General features: G+C 51.0%; 8 protein-coding genes across 8 annotated transcripts; 4 read left to right on the top strand and 4 right to left on the bottom strand.

Annotated features, from left to right (window-relative positions):
- Window positions 1-198: 198 nt before the first annotated feature.
- F5J12DRAFT_779605 (uncharacterized protein) lies at window positions 199-3,647 on the top strand (the record flags this gene model as incomplete). The annotated part of the gene is made up of 6 exons (XM_051742397.1): window positions 199-204; window positions 270-1,719; window positions 1,751-2,213; window positions 2,235-2,356; window positions 2,382-2,829; window positions 2,948-3,647. The coding sequence occupies 6 exons, from the start codon at window positions 199-201 to the stop codon at window positions 3,645-3,647; spliced, it is 3,189 nt and encodes a 1,062-aa protein (XP_051604036.1).
- Window positions 3,648-3,888: 241 nt separating this feature from the next.
- F5J12DRAFT_800497 (WD40-repeat-containing domain protein) lies at window positions 3,889-5,622 on the bottom strand. The gene is made up of 8 exons (XM_051744331.1): window positions 5,548-5,622; window positions 5,480-5,498; window positions 5,258-5,419; window positions 4,958-5,179; window positions 4,635-4,876; window positions 4,475-4,564; window positions 4,272-4,411; window positions 3,889-4,189 (listed from the first exon to the last, which is right to left on the bottom strand). Exons 1-8 carry the CDS (start codon window positions 5,548-5,550, stop codon window positions 4,063-4,065), a joined length of 1,005 nt encoding a protein of 334 aa, XP_051604035.1. The 5' UTR covers window positions 5,551-5,622; the 3' UTR covers window positions 3,889-4,062.
- A 59-nt stretch (window positions 5,623-5,681) lies between these two features.
- Window positions 5,682-6,843, top strand: F5J12DRAFT_953629 (eukaryotic rRNA processing; the record flags this gene model as incomplete). The annotated part of the gene is made up of 5 exons (XM_051749836.1): window positions 5,682-5,742; window positions 5,799-5,854; window positions 5,920-6,050; window positions 6,115-6,404; window positions 6,462-6,843. The coding sequence occupies 5 exons, from the start codon at window positions 5,682-5,684 to the stop codon at window positions 6,761-6,763; spliced, it is 840 nt and encodes a 279-aa protein (XP_051604034.1). The 3' UTR covers window positions 6,764-6,843.
- On the bottom strand, window positions 6,844-8,931 carry F5J12DRAFT_292789 (nucleoside phosphatase family-domain-containing protein). Its single transcript, XM_051738761.1, has 3 exons — window positions 8,573-8,931; window positions 7,413-8,517; window positions 6,844-7,356 (listed from the first exon to the last, which is right to left on the bottom strand). Exons 1-3 carry the CDS (start codon window positions 8,742-8,744, stop codon window positions 6,924-6,926), a joined length of 1,710 nt encoding a protein of 569 aa, XP_051604033.1. The 5' UTR covers window positions 8,745-8,931; the 3' UTR covers window positions 6,844-6,923.
- A 27-nt stretch (window positions 8,932-8,958) lies between these two features.
- Window positions 8,959-11,142, bottom strand: F5J12DRAFT_800491 (uncharacterized protein). Its single transcript, XM_051744330.1, has 3 exons — window positions 10,106-11,142; window positions 9,387-10,045; window positions 8,959-9,364 (listed from the first exon to the last, which is right to left on the bottom strand). Exons 1-3 carry the CDS (start codon window positions 10,896-10,898, stop codon window positions 9,275-9,277), a joined length of 1,542 nt encoding a protein of 513 aa, XP_051604032.1. The 5' UTR covers window positions 10,899-11,142; the 3' UTR covers window positions 8,959-9,274.
- Window positions 11,143-11,926: 784 nt separating this feature from the next.
- F5J12DRAFT_292665 (uncharacterized protein) lies at window positions 11,927-12,921 on the top strand. Its single transcript, XM_051738760.1, has 6 exons — window positions 11,927-12,181; window positions 12,237-12,302; window positions 12,368-12,441; window positions 12,496-12,544; window positions 12,610-12,658; window positions 12,726-12,921. Exons 1-6 carry the CDS (start codon window positions 12,113-12,115, stop codon window positions 12,770-12,772), a joined length of 354 nt encoding a protein of 117 aa, XP_051604031.1. The 5' UTR covers window positions 11,927-12,112; the 3' UTR covers window positions 12,773-12,921.
- A 1,323-nt stretch (window positions 12,922-14,244) lies between these two features.
- F5J12DRAFT_292563 (putative phosphoglycerate mutase family protein) lies at window positions 14,245-15,414 on the top strand. The gene is made up of 6 exons (XM_051738759.1): window positions 14,245-14,432; window positions 14,507-14,572; window positions 14,625-14,698; window positions 14,754-14,802; window positions 14,913-14,961; window positions 15,023-15,414. Exons 1-6 carry the CDS (start codon window positions 14,397-14,399, stop codon window positions 15,070-15,072), a joined length of 324 nt encoding a protein of 107 aa, XP_051604030.1. The 5' UTR covers window positions 14,245-14,396; the 3' UTR covers window positions 15,073-15,414.
- On the bottom strand, window positions 15,346-16,597 carry F5J12DRAFT_800469 (domain of Kin17 curved DNA-binding protein-domain-containing protein). The gene is made up of 3 exons (XM_051744329.1): window positions 16,509-16,597; window positions 16,231-16,462; window positions 15,346-16,172 (listed from the first exon to the last, which is right to left on the bottom strand). Exons 1-3 carry the CDS (start codon window positions 16,522-16,524, stop codon window positions 15,506-15,508), a joined length of 915 nt encoding a protein of 304 aa, XP_051604029.1. The 5' UTR covers window positions 16,525-16,597; the 3' UTR covers window positions 15,346-15,505.
- Between the last annotated feature and the right edge of the window lie 63 nt (window positions 16,598-16,660).

Genomic DNA, 16,660 nt, shown 5'->3' with positions numbered 1-16,660 from the left:
GAGTTACGATACGATCGGTGCCCACCGGAACCGCGGCATATCCATCCTACATTCCATCATGGGTTCCTGTGGATATTCTTTTTACCCTTCAAATGGCACATACGCCTCCGCGGAGTAATTGTCATTATTTCGTGCCTCTTTTGCTGTCGAGTTGCTCTGTTTCCATTGCTTTAGGATGACCACAGGAACTGTGTCCTAATGACCGTATGTAACGCCTTGCCTTTGACTGCCTGATTGTCATGATCGCAGACTGATTAGCATCCGGTTAGGAATTTCACGCCCTTGTACACTTGGCTGATGAGCTGTTTGCACGTTTCGAGCAAAAAGGGAGACCTTCAGACCTTAGCCTTGTAGTTATTCACTACCGCTCAGCCCTTGCTCTCGCCTCCTCGGATCCGACACTCTCTAACGATGTTCGCAGCAAGCTGCTCAGCAACCTGGCCAACATACTCTCTGTTCGATTTCAGCGCTGCGGCGACGTCGCCGACCTCACGCAGTCCATTGAGTGTTATGTGGCTGCGCTGGAACTGCGTCCCCCTGGCCACCCAGCCAGAGCTAGCACTCTGGCTAGTTATGCCACTGCTTTACTGCTTCGCTACGGCCAACTCGGTGTCGAAGAAGACATTGAGTTCGCAATCGAGCATCTCCAAGCCGCATTAGAGATTTTGCCTCCCACTGGCCCCAGTCGCCTCATGTCCTTGATTAATTATGCAAGCGCCTTGTTTTCCCGTTTCCAATACACTGAAGATATCTCGGATCTCGACATGGCTATTAGTCATTACCATGGGATTTTAAACACTTGCCCTCTTGAAAACAAAGCTACCGCGTGTTACAACCTCGCTAATGCTCTCCTATCTCGATTTAAAATCCGCCATGAGGCTGTCGACCTCAATTCTAGCATCGAATATTCGTATGTCGCCCTGCATGCAATGAAAGAAGGTCATCCTGATCACCCATTGATCATTACTGGCCTTGCAACTGGTCTTATTAGGCGGTTCCAGTTGCGTGGAGGTGCCGCTGACCTTGGACCCGCCATTACGAACTTCCAGCTGGCTCTAGACTTGCGTCCACCCGGGAACCCGACACGCTTCTCCGCGCCCAGCGATATTGCTGACGCTCTCGTAATGCGCTACAATCATAGTGAAGAGTTAGTAGATCTCCAATTGGCCATTGACCATTACCGTGAGGCGCTGCGCCTACTTCCTCCCAAGCATAAGAGCGAGCCGATACTCCTCGATAACCTTGGAAATGCCCTTTTCCTTCGCCAGATTAGATTGGGAGACCTGAAGGATCTGGACGAGGCAATCGAAAAACATCGTCTCGCGTTGGATCTCTGTGCAGGAGATTCAATTAGGGTTGTCTTGATGCTAGAAGCCTTAGCCAACTATCATGACGTCCGGTTCAAGAGGAAGGAAAATCCCGCAGATCTCCACTCTGCTATTCATTACTTCAACGAAGCCCTCTTGCTCGCCCCTGCTGATCACCCCCACTACGTGTCAATCTTAAACAGCATTGCTTTGTGTCTAGGAACACGTTTCCAAGCTTACGGTGAACTCGCCGACTTAAATAGGGCAATTTCCTGTTGTCGTGAGGTTCTGGAGCTGCTATCTCTGGGACATCAGCGTCGGGCGTTGACGTTGCACACACTCGCCGAGGCTCTTCTTCAGCGCTTTGAAGAGACAGGGGATGAATTTGACATCCAACAAGCCTATCTGCACTGTTGCACCTCTCTAAGCATGCGCATTTCAAGCGTGCCTGAACGAGCCTCCTCCGAAATACTGTGCTCGGATAATAAGGGCCCGGTTCCTCCCCTGGAATGACGCTGAAGATCTGGAGCCTGTTTTCCGGCATCTCAGGAGCGCAAAAGACTCCTGCACGGCAGACGACCCACTCCTTCCTGAAGTCCACGCTGAACTGTCAACAGCATATTTTCTTCGCTACATTCTCACACGGCGGCCTTCGGAGCTGAAGCAAGCACTGGGACATCACCAGCTCAGCCTCGCCCTCGCAGAAGGCGCCTCATCCCCTGCGTTCCGTGCTTCAATGCAGTGGGCGAGGGATGCAGAGATATATAACCATTCGTCGATGGTCGATGCATATCGAACTGCCGTACAATTGCTAGGATCGGCTCGTCCTAGAAACGAGGTGGCCAGATATCCGACAGTCTTTGGTGGAGCGCAACGTAGCCAGGTTGGCTGGCGATGCTGCGTCAGGTACGCTGACTGTTCCAGCAGCCTGCTGAGGACCATTGGCATGCTTGAGTACGCAAGAGGATTGCTGTGGGCACAGCTTGTGCGGGTTATGACAGCCCTGGATGACCTGCGTGCTATGGGTGAGCCGGGCGTGGGATTAGCCAGTGAGCTGGAGAGGTTGAACTGCAGAATTGGGAGCGTTTGCATCAACCGCGCCAAAAAAGTCTAGGCCTTTGCTAAAGGCGAAATACGCTGTGATTGATCAAATCAGGCGGAAGCAAGGGTTCAAGGATTTCCTTGCCCAACCGGAGTTCTCTCAGCTCCAGAAAGCAGCTAGCGAAGGACCTGTTATCATTACGACCACTGGCCAACGTTCGTGCGATGCCCTCATCGTGTGGCGTGCAGGGCCTCCAGTTCACGTACCCTTACCCGACATATCCCTTGCTGATATATCGCTCATGGCCTCGAAATTCGAGGATCTCACCAAGGGTACTGGTCAAGTACCTTGCAGCAAAACCCGCGAATACCAACTTGCTGAGCTCCTGTCTGACCTATGGGACCAGGCTTGTGCATCCTATCGTGCAGCAGCTGATTCCCCATACACCAAGAGGCTCCCGGTTGTGGTGGTGCCCTACGGGTAAGTTCTCGTCAATACCCTTACACGCGGCAGGTCCGTACCGTACGAGTGAACCATCCCTGTCGCACATATACGTGTGTTCGTACACATCTACCTTATCTGCACTTGCGCAGAACAGGACATCTGTCACCCAATTACCGGTCCGCCGGACCACGCTGACGTCCGGCATATCTGGATTCTTAAAAAGTAAGAAATCAAAGCAGTCTCTGCTGCACCCAGACACTCCTTCGTCGTCACGAAGCGCGCTGGCCACAGTTGTTGCAATCGGGCACCCAGATTCCGAAGGCACTGACGACCAGTTCGACTTCGTGCGGAACTGCATACCACCAACCGTGCCTTTTAAGGCCATCGAAGGGGAGGAGGTATCGCGGGTTACGGTTTCCAATTCCCTGAAGGAATCCAGCTGGGTGCACTTTGCGTGTCCGGTAGTGCATGACTCCTCGCGGCCGTTTCGAAGCGCTTTCGAGATGTGGGATGGGAGTTTGACGGTGTATGACATCGCGCGCATTCGACCGAGCGTGGATTTTGCGTTCGTGTCCACGTGTCGAATCGTCAAAAGGGACTCGGATTCGGTTCACGAGTCAATGAGCTTGCCTGCGTGTTTGCAGTACACTGGATTTAGGAGTGTCATCGGCCCGCTTTGGACGGTGGATGCGGAGGTGACGCGACGAGTCGTATCCTGTTTCTACGAGAAGGCGCGCAGCGCTGGAACTATCCATCAGCTCGACGCTGCCACTGCCTTAAATGAAGCACTGAAGATGATTGGGGAAACGGTACCACTGTCGCAGCGGATAGCTTTTGTACATGTTGGAGTGTAATATTTGTTGGGCTAGTCGCTCTAAAGCATCCATGAATAGTACTTGTTGTACACCAGCTTTCGAAATACAAATGGCCCTATTCGTTAGAGGAGTTTGTATATTGAGTGATGCTCTGAGTGATGCACAAGGTATCGTTAGGCAAGATTTTCCCCATGGTAAATGTGAGTGTTGGCATTCATGGAACGAAGGATTTACATAACGTTCAATAGCGGAAAAATCATGTGGTCTGCGAGATATTCGTGTTGTCCATGTCCAGTAGATCAATTATGAGGTTCAGAATCCGGTGTCTCCTTTAACTTTACTGAGATTTCAGGTGCTTCCCTTTTTCACAACCTTACCTCGACGACAAGGATGATGGAAAAATGGAACCGCTATCAACTACACAAGGGAATACAATTCATCGCCTAAAAACACATCAATCCTCAATCTCAAGGTCACCGTAAGGCTTCGCCTTGAAGTACGATTCGTCAAAGTGATGTACTCTCACGAACCCGTCCTCTCCTCCTGAGGCATAGCTTGTTCCAGCGGGGTGTACGGCGATACTGCAATATGCAAAGCAACACATGATATATCAGACGTGAACGTGCCTGACTCGTCGCTCATTGATGGAAGAGAGCCACGTACGTATTGATGGGTCCGAAATGGCCTTTTACACGTCCGATCTCCTCCTCAAAGATCTTATGCCAGAACCGGGTTTCGAATTTACCTTGTCTCAGGGATGTCGTCGTAACTTGCATGGCTTCTTGACCTCCTCCAATGAGAATCTAAAGGGAGCATCCGATTGGCGTGAGTAAAGGTTAGAAAAACTCTGCAGATGAGCGACCCACGTATGGTTTGTTCGGTGCCAACGCTGCACTATTGAGAGGTGTCTCCGTCGAGAACGTCTTCAACACCCGTAGCGTTTTCGTATCATGCAACTATTCATGGCATGAGAAGGTACACACATGTAGAAAACAGGAAACAGGAGAACAAAAAAAAAGAACCAACCCTAGCTGTCTTGTCCTTACTACTTGTAATAAAGTACGTCCGATCCAGAGAGAGTTGTAGATCCGTCACTGAATCCATATGCGCCCGCTCGTTGTTCAAAACTTCTGTCCCGGAAACGACGTCGAAGAGAGCGACTTTTCCGGATTCGTGTCCAGTGACGATCAGGTTGGGTTTATACGTGAATGCACATACAGTCGCCTTAGAGCCGACGGGATGGAACATGCGTTCCGGTTCAAGGGACTCTGTAAACAAAAAACGGAACATAGTGATATCGTCGGTGAGACCATTGTGCTGTGAAGACAGGTATGGACTGAAGGACGTACGATTCGTCCCATCGCCGTCACGGTTGATTTTGAAAACACGGACAGCACCTTGGTGACCCATACGCTGCTCTGTGATGCACACCACTTTCTCGTCGTCATCGCTAAAAGCTACCCGTTTTACAGCTGTCGGGAATTCCCACACGTACAAACATTTGCCGTTGGAAACGTTCCACAGTCGGAGAGTGTTATCTGCCGAACCCGACACCAGATATTTTGATTGTGCTGGAAAACCCGGGGATTAGAAATGAGTGTAGTCCGGGTCGTGTACGCCTCGGAAAAAGAAGGACGGAGAGTACACACAGTCAACGTCGATCGTCCATATCGTCCCGTTATGCCCATCGTATGTCCCTAGTCGCTCGCCATTATGCGAGAACCAAACGTTGATAATGTGGTCTTTTGAGCATGAAAAAAGGAGATCTCCCTCGTTGTTGAATCGGATCTGCGTTAAAGAACGCTCGTGGCCTACGAAAGAGATCATAAATCTGTACTCCACACATGCCTTCTCATCAGTTTTGTGCTCACCTTGTAGCAAGATGGGTCTCTGAAGACGATCAATATCAACGTAGCACAGTTAAAATACGCCCACTTGCCATGGTTTTAGGGCTAACTCGCCTCTGAATAGATCTGCGGTTTTGGTAGAGAACTCGTTGGTGAAAACGATATGTATGCACAAAATAAAGTAAATAAATAAATAAGCTCTAAAAATCCTTTCGTCCAGACGATCATGCCCAAATTCCCGCCAGAAGCAGCCCAACACCAACGAGTCAAGTTCGGAGGCCGACGAAGTCAGTGAACTCTCTGAAGACTGAACAAGAGGATGTTGCATTGGATGATGTCGCAGACGGCGTCATCGACGAGGATGTCACACCGAAACAAAAAGTCGAAATCGACAACACGGTAAGGTTGTCTGCTCAATTCTCATATCGGCATACTGACTGTGCGGTTGGTCTGTTCATGCATAGGACGCGCTTAGGCGCATACGTGAAACGATCCAGTTGGATCCTTCACTACCGTGGACAGAAACGCTCGTCGTCACGTATCCCGAAACCATTGACGTCGACGTCAATGACGACCTGAACCGGGAACTTGCATTGTGAGTGTCCCCTCCCCTCATGTATTTGTCTCATCTTATACTGACCGACTGTTACATTGGCTAGCTACAAGCAAGCCCTCCACTCCGCCGAACGGGCGCGCGCGCTCGCGGCCAAACATTCTTTCCCATTCACCCGTCCCTCGGACTACTTTGCCGAGATGGTCAAGTCTGACGCACACATGGAGCGCATACGAATGAAACTCTTGGACGAGCGCGCAGGGATCAAAAGGGCAGAAGAGAAGAGAAAGGAACGCGAGTCGAAGAAGTTTGGGAAACAGGTGCAGATCGAGAAACAAAAGGAGAGAGAACAGTCGAAGAAGGAGATGGGTGAACGGCTCAAGTCACTGAAAAGAAGTGCGTTTCGTTGTCTGTTTCACAGTGCGAGAGAGTTCATAACCACTCCATCTGTAGAACGCAAGGGCGCACTTGAGAACGCTGAAGCGGACGGAGAAGAATTCGATGTCGCTGTTGAGGAAGCCATCGGTGACGAACGCTCCTCAAAGCGGTCCAGGAAAGAGGGCGGAAAAAATATGTCTCGCAGTGCACGAGACACAAAATACGGGTTCGGTGGAAAAGGCCGGAGATCAAAACAAAATACGAGGTCGTCTACGGATAGCTTTATAAGTGGGGCCAACAAGAAGGGCAAGGGTAAAGGAGCCGTGAACAAGAGACCGGGGAAGAGTAAGCGACAAGCTATAAAGAACCGGCGATAGTGACCTGTACTTCTGTTTGATATATATCATAGCAATGGATTCCCTTGTCAGTCCGACGTATTACGGCGTACCGTACATCTAAAAATGCACATTCCTACCGAGATGACATGCAAGCCCAGGATAACTTCGTATCCAAGTGGATATAATTGATCGAAAGGGTTCACGCACGACATCTGACCTCTCCTCCACCCACCATGGCAATCGTCGCACCCAAACACCACCCCAACTCCGTCCCCCCGATCTTCTTCCCCAGCTGGACCTCTCTACTCTCTGCAAATTCGTATCCAAGCACCAGCAACGTATGCATGAAACTCAAGTCGAGACACCACTCTGGTCTTCCTTTGAGCTCCTCTATCACGTCCGCGTCGTTACCCCAGTGCTCGCGCCATGAACTAGGTCCCGCACATACTTGCTTTGCGAGCCGAGAGATGACTGAGATGGTGAGAGGGGACCGCGAGCCGTCGTCCGACTTCGTGAGAGGAGTGATACGATCGTAGAAGTAGGATAGCAATAGAATATTCCCTGTTGGGAATGCGTCCAGGAGTGATGGCTGATAGACTCCATCAAATGAGCATGGCTTCAGCTCGCATACGCTGCGGGAAATAGGATCAGCCCGGATCGTCAACACAAAATGGAAGGAAAGACGTACGCGTCCTTGGCCATGACGAGTTCTAGCACCCTGCTGCACGCCTCGAACGCGCCGATATCCTCGCCTGCCATAACCACCGTCTTCTTTTGTCCGTTCCCCAGGGGTATTTCGACTTCCTTCTCCGTTCCGTGTGCCAGGCAAGGATTGGGTATTCTCCGCCCGTTGTCCTCCTCATTATTATCCATGCGTCCCCTTCGGACCGAATCCGTAAACTCCACCAACTGATGCACGCTCCCCCTCGCGCTCTTCAGTCCATAGCCCAAATACGAGTGCTGATACAACGCCCTCGTTCTTCCCCCAAACACCAACTCATACTTGTGTTCTCCCTCCTTCAACACATTCCTCTGCGCCTCGTCCCCATTGTCATCCAAGTCGGCTCCCCTCTCAGGTTCGAACACGATCTGCGTCGACCCGCCTCCCAGGTCCAGCACGGCATAGGGGGACACGCCGGCGGGCGAATCAGCTCTGATCGTATCCAACAGATAATTCGCCGTAATCCACGCATACACACCCTCGTCTTTCCCGTCCATAATCACCACGCCATCCCGTTGGGGAACCACGAACCGGTATCGTCGTTCCAGATGCGTCTGCACAGCCTCTAAGATCTCCCCACTCCCCTGAACACCGAGGAGCCTCAGTCCAGCCGTCGCTTTCACAGCAACAGGCGTACAATTCCACAATGATTCTGGGACGACGCGTTCCGCTTCTTGAAGTAGCACATCAAGACTCTCGGCGGCTGCTTGTGGGTTCCCAGCGTAAGACGACAAACCGGGTTCAATATGCCTGAAAACTTCGTATTCGAATGCAGGTGTAGGTCCACAGCTGTGAAATTTGTAGATGTGGATACGCGAACCCGTCGACCCGGCGTCAATCATGAGTGCGTATTGCACGAGCGGTGACGAAGTCGAGTGAGGCGTCGTACAATGCACCGTTTTCAATGGGTCGGGATCCGTTTCTGGCGACGTTGGCACGGAAGTTGGGTCTGGTGACGCAGGGAGAGCCGGGAATTTGGGTGGTGTCGTATGCGTGATGCCGCCGTGGTGCGAGTCGGGCGGTGTCTTGGTGGTGTAAACATCTTCTGGAAGGGGCTGAGGAGTCGCTGGATCTTTGTTGTCGTCCTCGTCAACACCAGTCGTATCATACTCGAGTCATCAACTCACCAGCGTAGAGCTCACCTCTAGGACTAAAGAGCCAAACGAGAGTAATAAGAACCGTACATCCTAAGGCAATCTTCTTCCATTGTATTTTCCTGGTAGCATGAGCGGGGCCTACGCCGCTTTCGAGTCGTTCGTAGTTGTTCCTTGGCGTTCTGGAGAACGCGGAGACGGCCATTGTTTTGTGTCGAGCACGAGGCTCACACCCAAGGTCGACGGAGGTAGCAAGGCCAACTGAACGGTGTCCACGCGCTATGGCTGTCAAGGTTGCCAACGAGATGCCAAGTCGTCGACGAAAGCACAACTGTTCTCAGAGGTTTTCTCAACACCGCACCATCCTGAGTGCTTCTGACAGATGTATGTATGACCGTTCACACGTTCACGCTTAGTTTGTTACAACACCAAAACACTCGTTTCATTCATTCGTGTTCTAATATGCAAAGATATAGGGCATAGGACGTGGACAGACGTTCTTAGCTGTACTGCGTATTCGAAGACAAAGCGAAAAGGATGGGGGGTGGGGGATACGACGATGCTCCTGGCAAGTGAAATAGGAAGTAAATGATGGTGGATGTATTCGTACACGGAGCATCGAAGTGAACGCCGCTTTAGAGAACAATTCACAACCAAAAGACAAAAATGGTATCAAGCTTGTGTGGCACGCAAGAAAAAGGAAGAATGAAATCAGGAGAGCCCAGTCACCCTCGACTATAGGTCAGGGCCCAAGTCTGGAACAGAAATACCATGACTGAGGAGAAGCGCGCAGTAGGTCTGCGCACGGTTCTTCCAAGTTTCGCTCTCCGTCCTTGTATCGTTCAACACTTTCTTCCAACTCCCTCTGATACTCCAACTTGCGTTTCCGACTGCGTCGGGCAGCAATGGTGTTTTGGCGACGCTTAGCCTCGATCGCTTCCTGTTCGGACATCGACGGTCCCACATCTTCAGGTAGCTGATCTTCTTCGTCTCCAAACGCACCCTGGCGTGAGCGTTTACGAGACCACACCGCAGGGACCGCCTTCCGAGAGGTAGCAGAAGGAGTCAAGTACTTGCGAGGCTGTGTCGGAGCATCAACGGGAACTAGATCATCTGGTTTGACGTTCTTGCGGGTACCGGTAGCAAGCGTCTTCCGCCTGGCTGGGGCGGGTTGGTGTATGTTGCTCTCGAACGGTGATGACATTGGCGAGTCGAGGTAGGGAGTAGCAGGGGAAATTTGATACATAGCCTCGAGGTCGGGCTCCGTGGCAAGAAGCTCGGAGTGTGGCTTCGGCTCTTCATGCATGGCATAGTCTTCGAAGAGAGGAGGAAAGTCTCCGAATGAATCACCAGCGAAGTCCCCAAGCAACGGACTTGTGAAAATGTCCGCGTCGAGATCAGTAGAGCCGACAGCAGGAGTAGTGAGCAAATCATCCGCAGGGGAATCTAGCAGCGGCGAAGTCAGATACTCGTTCAGGTCATTCGACGCCTGAAGCTCTGGGGTGCCTGACAATTCCGATGCCGCCGTCAGCGAACCAACAAAATAACCGACTCCAGACAACCAACCATTGAGCGCCTTTATTATTGTCTGAATGGCGTCTGCATCCATCACCTCGCAAGAGGGTGGGAGAGGCGCAGTGTCCTTGCGGACACTGGCCACGCCATCATCATCAGGCTTCTGGCAGAGCATAGCTAAATAATTCGAGCAAAGACTGGTAAAATCTGATGGATATGAAAAATTGTTTTCTGGTGGTACGTTTGATTCTGGGTCCGTTCTACGTGGAGTAGTGATAGGTGCACGAGGTAGACATTGGGGTATCCCATAGTGAGCGGCGAGATCCGATACATTGTTAAAGACCTGGTTGGAAGACGTCCGGGGACGTATAGATGGCTGATTTATCGCAACATTGCGAGCAGACGATCTTGAAAGTGGAGAACTTTCAAGTGGATTGAGTGGAGATGAAGAGGGTTGACCGTTGTAAGACGATGGACCTGGACGACTCGGAGACGAATCGCTTAGCAGTCGCGCTCGGCGAAAGTCATTTTCGCTGGAATAATATGGATACGATGGATGTGAAATTGCGGAGTGGGGAAGCGTGTTAGGGCTTGGGTCGGGACCAGGCGACAACGTTGGAAGCCTGGGAGCTCTGGAACCAAGTGGGAGTAGAGTCAGCGGCGGGTTCACAGGAGATTGACTATCGTGTGTGCCCGTGCGCGGCAAAAGTTCAATGTGACTCGATGAGCACTGATACTGCCGTGACCCCGAAAGATGCGCCGATGTTCGTGAGTGCCAAGAAGGCGACGGACGAGACAGATCGGGCGACCCTTGGGGCGACGCAAGATCGATGGGAGATGTCATTGCTGACAGTAAGTACAACAACGGCGCAAACACGCTCTTTTCGAATTTAGAGGGAATGGATATCGGTTTGCGCACGGTGGTGCCGGGCAGACAGAGCACACGTAGGACACAATGAAACAAATGCAAATTGAACGGTGTCACTCACGGATAGCTTTTGTAAGTGGTTGAGATGAGGGCGCCTCAGGTGCAGCTCTCCTTGCTGCTCTCAGGTGCCAGTGAGCTGGTGATAGTCTTGGGACAAGATGAGAGGCGGACGGGGGGTGACTCGATGCGGGTCCTTTATAGGGTCAAATTTTCACCGCCTTTTTTCAATCTCAGACGAGGACAGACACAGCCACCAATGGACAGGCCAGCCAATCAGAAGGCGACTCTGGGGGTATGACTCACCCACCCCTTCGCGGAGATTGAAAATACGCTGCATCGGCTCCCCCCTGCCGCTGTCGATAGGGGGGCGCGTCCCCAGGCTGCCACGCAGCAGCCTGTGCCCGCAAGCTTCAGGCACTGCGGCTCAGTGTGCAAAGTCAAGGTTTTGTTCCACTGCATTCCGCAATGTACTCGTCGACGGCGACGCGTCACCCTCTGGCATACGTGGAATGTCGCGTTCCAATCCCATTGGTCAGCCAATGCCGCCCGGCGTTCAGAGAATCACCGGCGGAGCATATGAGTCATGCGTCCAAGGCACTGCCTTCCCCCATTTATTCACGAACTGCTGTCTGTTCAATGGAATGCTTTGCCGGTCCCTGTTTGTGTTGCCGACTGGTATAGGCTGACGATCTTTCCTAACATAAGTAATAACTGATTCCACAGCAGCGAAGGCAATGCCCCCTTACAAAGGACAAGGTAATATCTCCTGGTGATCATCATCCAGGACTCGCCATCGGCCTGGGAACTTCATTAAAATAAAGATGTGTAATCGTACGAGTTGAAGGTTCATTCTCACTGGCAACAGCATATGTATTTCCCCCACACCGTCGGGCGTCGGGAACTATTGGTTTCCAATGCTGTACGCCAATAGCGACACATGAAGGAAATTCTCCATACGATCGCACCCGTGTATTCCTGTCCATGCAACAAGTGTTCCCGGTCCCCGGATGCACTTTGGCCACAGCGTAATATGTTGGGGTACATAAGGGCGATTCTCGTGCCCGCTCCGACTCCGTCATTCAAACTTCTCCACCCTCTTCAAGCAACTCAAGTCTCTACCTTCCTACAGCATGGGCCACCACCACGAGAGGCACCACCACGAACAGTATCACGAGACGCACAGGGGCGCATATGAAGACGTAGGTTTAATATACATACATTAACTGAACCCACACCGATCAGTGGACCCAACAGTTTCACAGAGCCCCTCATGGAGCCAAGCTCTCTCATGAACTGATCGCCGGTGCAGCTGCCTACGAAGTACGTAATGTATCACTAGCAACAGGTCTGGAAGGACGCCAGCTGACTAGTATCGACCCATCTAGGCTATGAAAGCTTACAACGATCACGTTGCAAGGACAGGACATCCTGCTAGCCACGCCAAGGCCAAAGAAATCATGTGGGTTCTCGTTTATCTTCCATAACATGCGTCTGACATGCCATGCGTGTTTAGTGCAGCCCTGGCTGGGATGTACGTCGACCGCATGATTGAGACGAAAGGCGTGAGTATTTTTGTCTGCCGACCCCTGGTACCCTTCGACATTCTGTACTGATCCGTCGATAATAGCTCGATAAGTATGATGAATACAGGGACAGACGCCGTCTGAAACACCATGGTACGTCTCAGTTCACACGTTTACAGATCACACTTGGTATTGATATGGCTGTGTCTTGATTCCGCAGCTGAGGGCCGTGGACACTCGTTCATCGAGCAGATGTATAGGTATTGAGTGTGGATGTGTTGAGCCAACAGACATGTCATGGACTTGTGTATGTCGATGACCTTTGTCGGCGGACATTGACGTAGTACCTGTGTATACTCGTTAATATTCCCAAGGACGCTTGGCTTATTTTTCTTGCGATGGACATATGTGAAATGCACGTTGTGAGGTTCTGTTCCGGGTGACTTAGGGGTAAATGTTCCCAGAACGGGCGACCATTCATTCGCTATCAACCAACCTATGTAACTCTGTCATGTACAGGAGTTTTCTCGTCCAATGTACGAATTCGGACCATCTCATTGGAACTGCGCTGCCAGAGCGCCCGACGATGACGAATGCAAACTCGACCCAGGGATTTCAATGTATTCGACCGTCTTCGCACTTCATGCAACAATAGTATACCTGTAAGTAGCACAGTAAAAACCATGCGCCTAACGTACAGGTCTCTTCCATACGACGACCTTCCTGATACCTGCATTGGATAAAAATATCAGCAGTGGTCGTGACATTGAAAACGCTGCGAACTGACTGCCCCTTCCCCTAGGTAAGGTTTACGAAGCCTTCTTGACACGAGGTTTAACCCGTGAAACCTGTCGGGTCATTCATTGTACTAGCTCCTGTGAGGCCCGTCCAGGGGGTTTCGTTCTACCAGACCCGGCTTCGAAGGTGTGCGACGAGGACCGGTACATAATAGTTGGACCTGGTACTGAACCATATCATTCTACACCGTGATGCAGACTACTCACTCAAAAGTCACGATGCTGGTTTGGCTTTGAGGTGGGATTGTTGTCCATTGAATCCGTCCCAATGTACCATATTCCACGCTAAATGACCAATTTGACGAACAACACTGAAAGTCCGATCCTTCTGCATCCTGACAAAATCCGCTGACCGAAGTCAACTACGGAAGTATGCATTCGCCCATATTTCTTTGCCGCACATACGTTCCCGTCTGCTGCCGTGTCCGTTTCATGAAGGCTATGTCTTCTCCTGTCCTCTCCCGCCCTTTTTTTAAAAAACCTCCTGGCACGGGTGCATTTCTGTCACCCCCCATTACAACCGCGTTAGTTAATTGCTTCTATTTCTGTGTCGGTGACACAGCACAGTACACGTGTTTGGAAGCCAATAGGATAAGTGCGTTGTATATTGGGATAAGCCCAACAGACGCATAGCCATACCGGGTGCAATTCCACGCAGGATAGAATCGCTCGTGTCACAATGGCGTAGCTATCTTATGAGGTTGGTTTTCCCTGTCATCCTCTTATCCAAGCTCCAAAGCATAGAGCTGAACATGTTTTGTCCGAATCAGGTCTATCGAATGATCAGCTCTAGATATCAGCTCCGAACGCGGACTGGATAAACTGCCCCGCATCCTTTTTGTTGCACGGCACAGCACCGACTGCCAAATCTGCTCCATCAGTTGCATCCAGTGAGCAATGATTGCGGGCACGTGTGCATCCAAATTCTAGATGGACCGGATGCAAACCTGCCCACAATCCCGGTTAGCGATGTTACCACGGGACGGACTGCGGAAACCGGAAAGATATAAGAACCCCCTCTGGCCACCAGGGTATCTCCATCGTCCCATCTTGTCTGATTACAACCACACATCTTTTTTACAACTCGATTCAACATGGGCCATCGTGAGAATGAGGAAGCATACAACGCGGTAGGCATGATCGACCATTGATCGCGGAAACGTACTAATGCGGGGGATCTCTGTTGTGCATTTCGCATATGCAGGTGCAGAATGCCCCCCATGAAGCCAAGCTTTCTCATGAGCTCATTGCTGGAGCAGCCAGTTTCGCTGTGGGTAATCGAATCGTTTGATCGGGAAGCAGATCGATGATCGTGTGTGCAGGCTATGAAGGCATACAATAACCACCTTGAGAGTCAGGGGAAGCCTGCCAATCACTCCTTGGCCAAAGAATTGCTGTGTGTCTCTCCGATCCCTTGGTTTTACATTGCTAATGCTTTGTACAACTTGTAGTGCTGGATTCGCAGGAGCCGCTGTTGATCGTTTAGTTGAGACTAAAGGCGTGAGTATTACATGCCATTGTTGCAATTCTTGGCTGTCCGCGTGTTTATCTTGGCCATGATCCATACCACCAAAGCTTACCAGGTTACTAACAATGCTATGATTCCACAGCTCGACAAGTACGACGAGTACAAGGAGAGGAAGCATCTTAAGGAGCAAGGTATGCTTTCCTAGAGTCTCCGGATATAACATCGACTCACTTTCTTGGGACAACCGAACAGCCGAAAGGCACGCGCATGGTTCTCTCGAACGCCACCACTACGAGAACTGATTAGATAGTTATATGTGACTACTGGCAGCTCTGTCATTGTGGATGTCAATGTATAAATACCGAATGTCCTTCGAGACATAGGAGGAACTGTGCACTCAACTCTTTACTACTTCGAGCCCACTGATTCAAATGGACCTCGTCGCACTGGTGTTTGTCGTCCACCTAGGTAACCTATCACCATCGGTTGTCTGATTCAGAGCTTTGAACATCCTCTCTAAGCCTGGGGCCAAGGATGACGAACAGAACATTCCCTCGCCATTGAGGATTAGCATTGATCTGCTTATGTCTACTCCAGGTGTCGGTTCTTGGAGTGCTAGGTTAGAGGAACGGTATATGCTGGCAAAAAATCTGGCATAAATTATGGGGAAATGCCATTGCAACACTGAGTGAATGGTACAGTACCTAACATACATACTACATCGAAAGTGCCGACCTATGCTGTTATACTCTCTCGGTCCATGCGTCGTCGCTTCCGTTCTTGCTCCTCCAAGATAATGCGTTCTGCAGCTGACAATGCTGTTACAGGCCGCTTCTTCTCGCTCGACTCAGCCGATTTGCTGGTCACCGCAGACCTGAGAGGATTGGGGCGCTTCAGGGGATTCGCCTTCAGTGGGTTGATATCGGGCTTGATACCGTTCAACTTCAGTCCACCTCCACCCGTGGGCTGTGACCTTGCCGATTGGTCCAGCTTCAAGGACTTTGGTGCAAGGCTGAGAACGACTTTTTCAGTGCCCTCGTCTCTCTTTAATCCCAGCTCCTCTTCAGGAGGACTTTCAGATCTCGAACCCTGTGCCTCCTCTTGTTCCTTGGCCCGTTCTATCTGATCCGCGATCAAGATCCGCTCGCGCTGCTCGTCAGACATGGTCGCTCGTTCCTTCTGGAGCGTAGCCGCTTGCTTAGCGAGCGCTTTGGGTGAGCTGTCGATCCATGCCACCCACCATCCCTCGTCCGTCTCGTCCACGTGCGCAATGCCCGTCCGACCGAGATGTTTGACAAATTCAGTGAGTGTTACCCAGCGAGTCGCATTCATGTGAATGTGTTCTTTGTGTTGGATAAACTCCTGGTATACTCTGTTTGCGAACACTCTTTTGGTGCCAAATCTGTCGATATACTTAGGATTACGAGCCGACTTAGTATCACTTGAGCACACATGCTCACCGTCTAGACAGTAGTTGTACAAAATCATGCTGAAATTGCGAGGAAAAATCTGCGATATGTCTGCCGGCATGCTCGCCAACGACAAGCATCTGACGGAGATGCGCTTCTGATTGTGCGTGACATTTAAATCCATTCTCGTCTCTGCATTGCTTCTGGCAGACTTGACAGTACCATCGCAGGCGCTGCAGACCCTTCGCTTTCATCTTATTTGCCAAGTATTTTGGCGTGCCGACTGTCATGGGGTTAGCCCAGCTCAAACCCAAATTCAGAAGACGTACCTTCTGCGCGAGGCATTCTGGGCTAGTAAATAAGTCGTTAGGTTCGTTACTGGTTAATGGTGCTGTCGATGATGTGGGCTCTGGCAATGAGGAATTTTCCCACGCCATTTGCACATAAGACGGACATGCGTCACGTGACCCGCCAGTAGGCG

This window comes from Pisolithus orientalis (assembly GCF_024613125.1).
Source record: "Pisolithus orientalis strain OTSU chromosome Unknown F5J12scaffold_3, whole genome shotgun sequence".
NCBI lineage: Eukaryota > Fungi > Basidiomycota > Agaricomycetes > Boletales > Pisolithaceae > Pisolithus > Pisolithus orientalis.
Note: the sequence above shows the minus strand (reverse complement) of the source record. Positions and strands in the feature narration are given on the sequence as shown.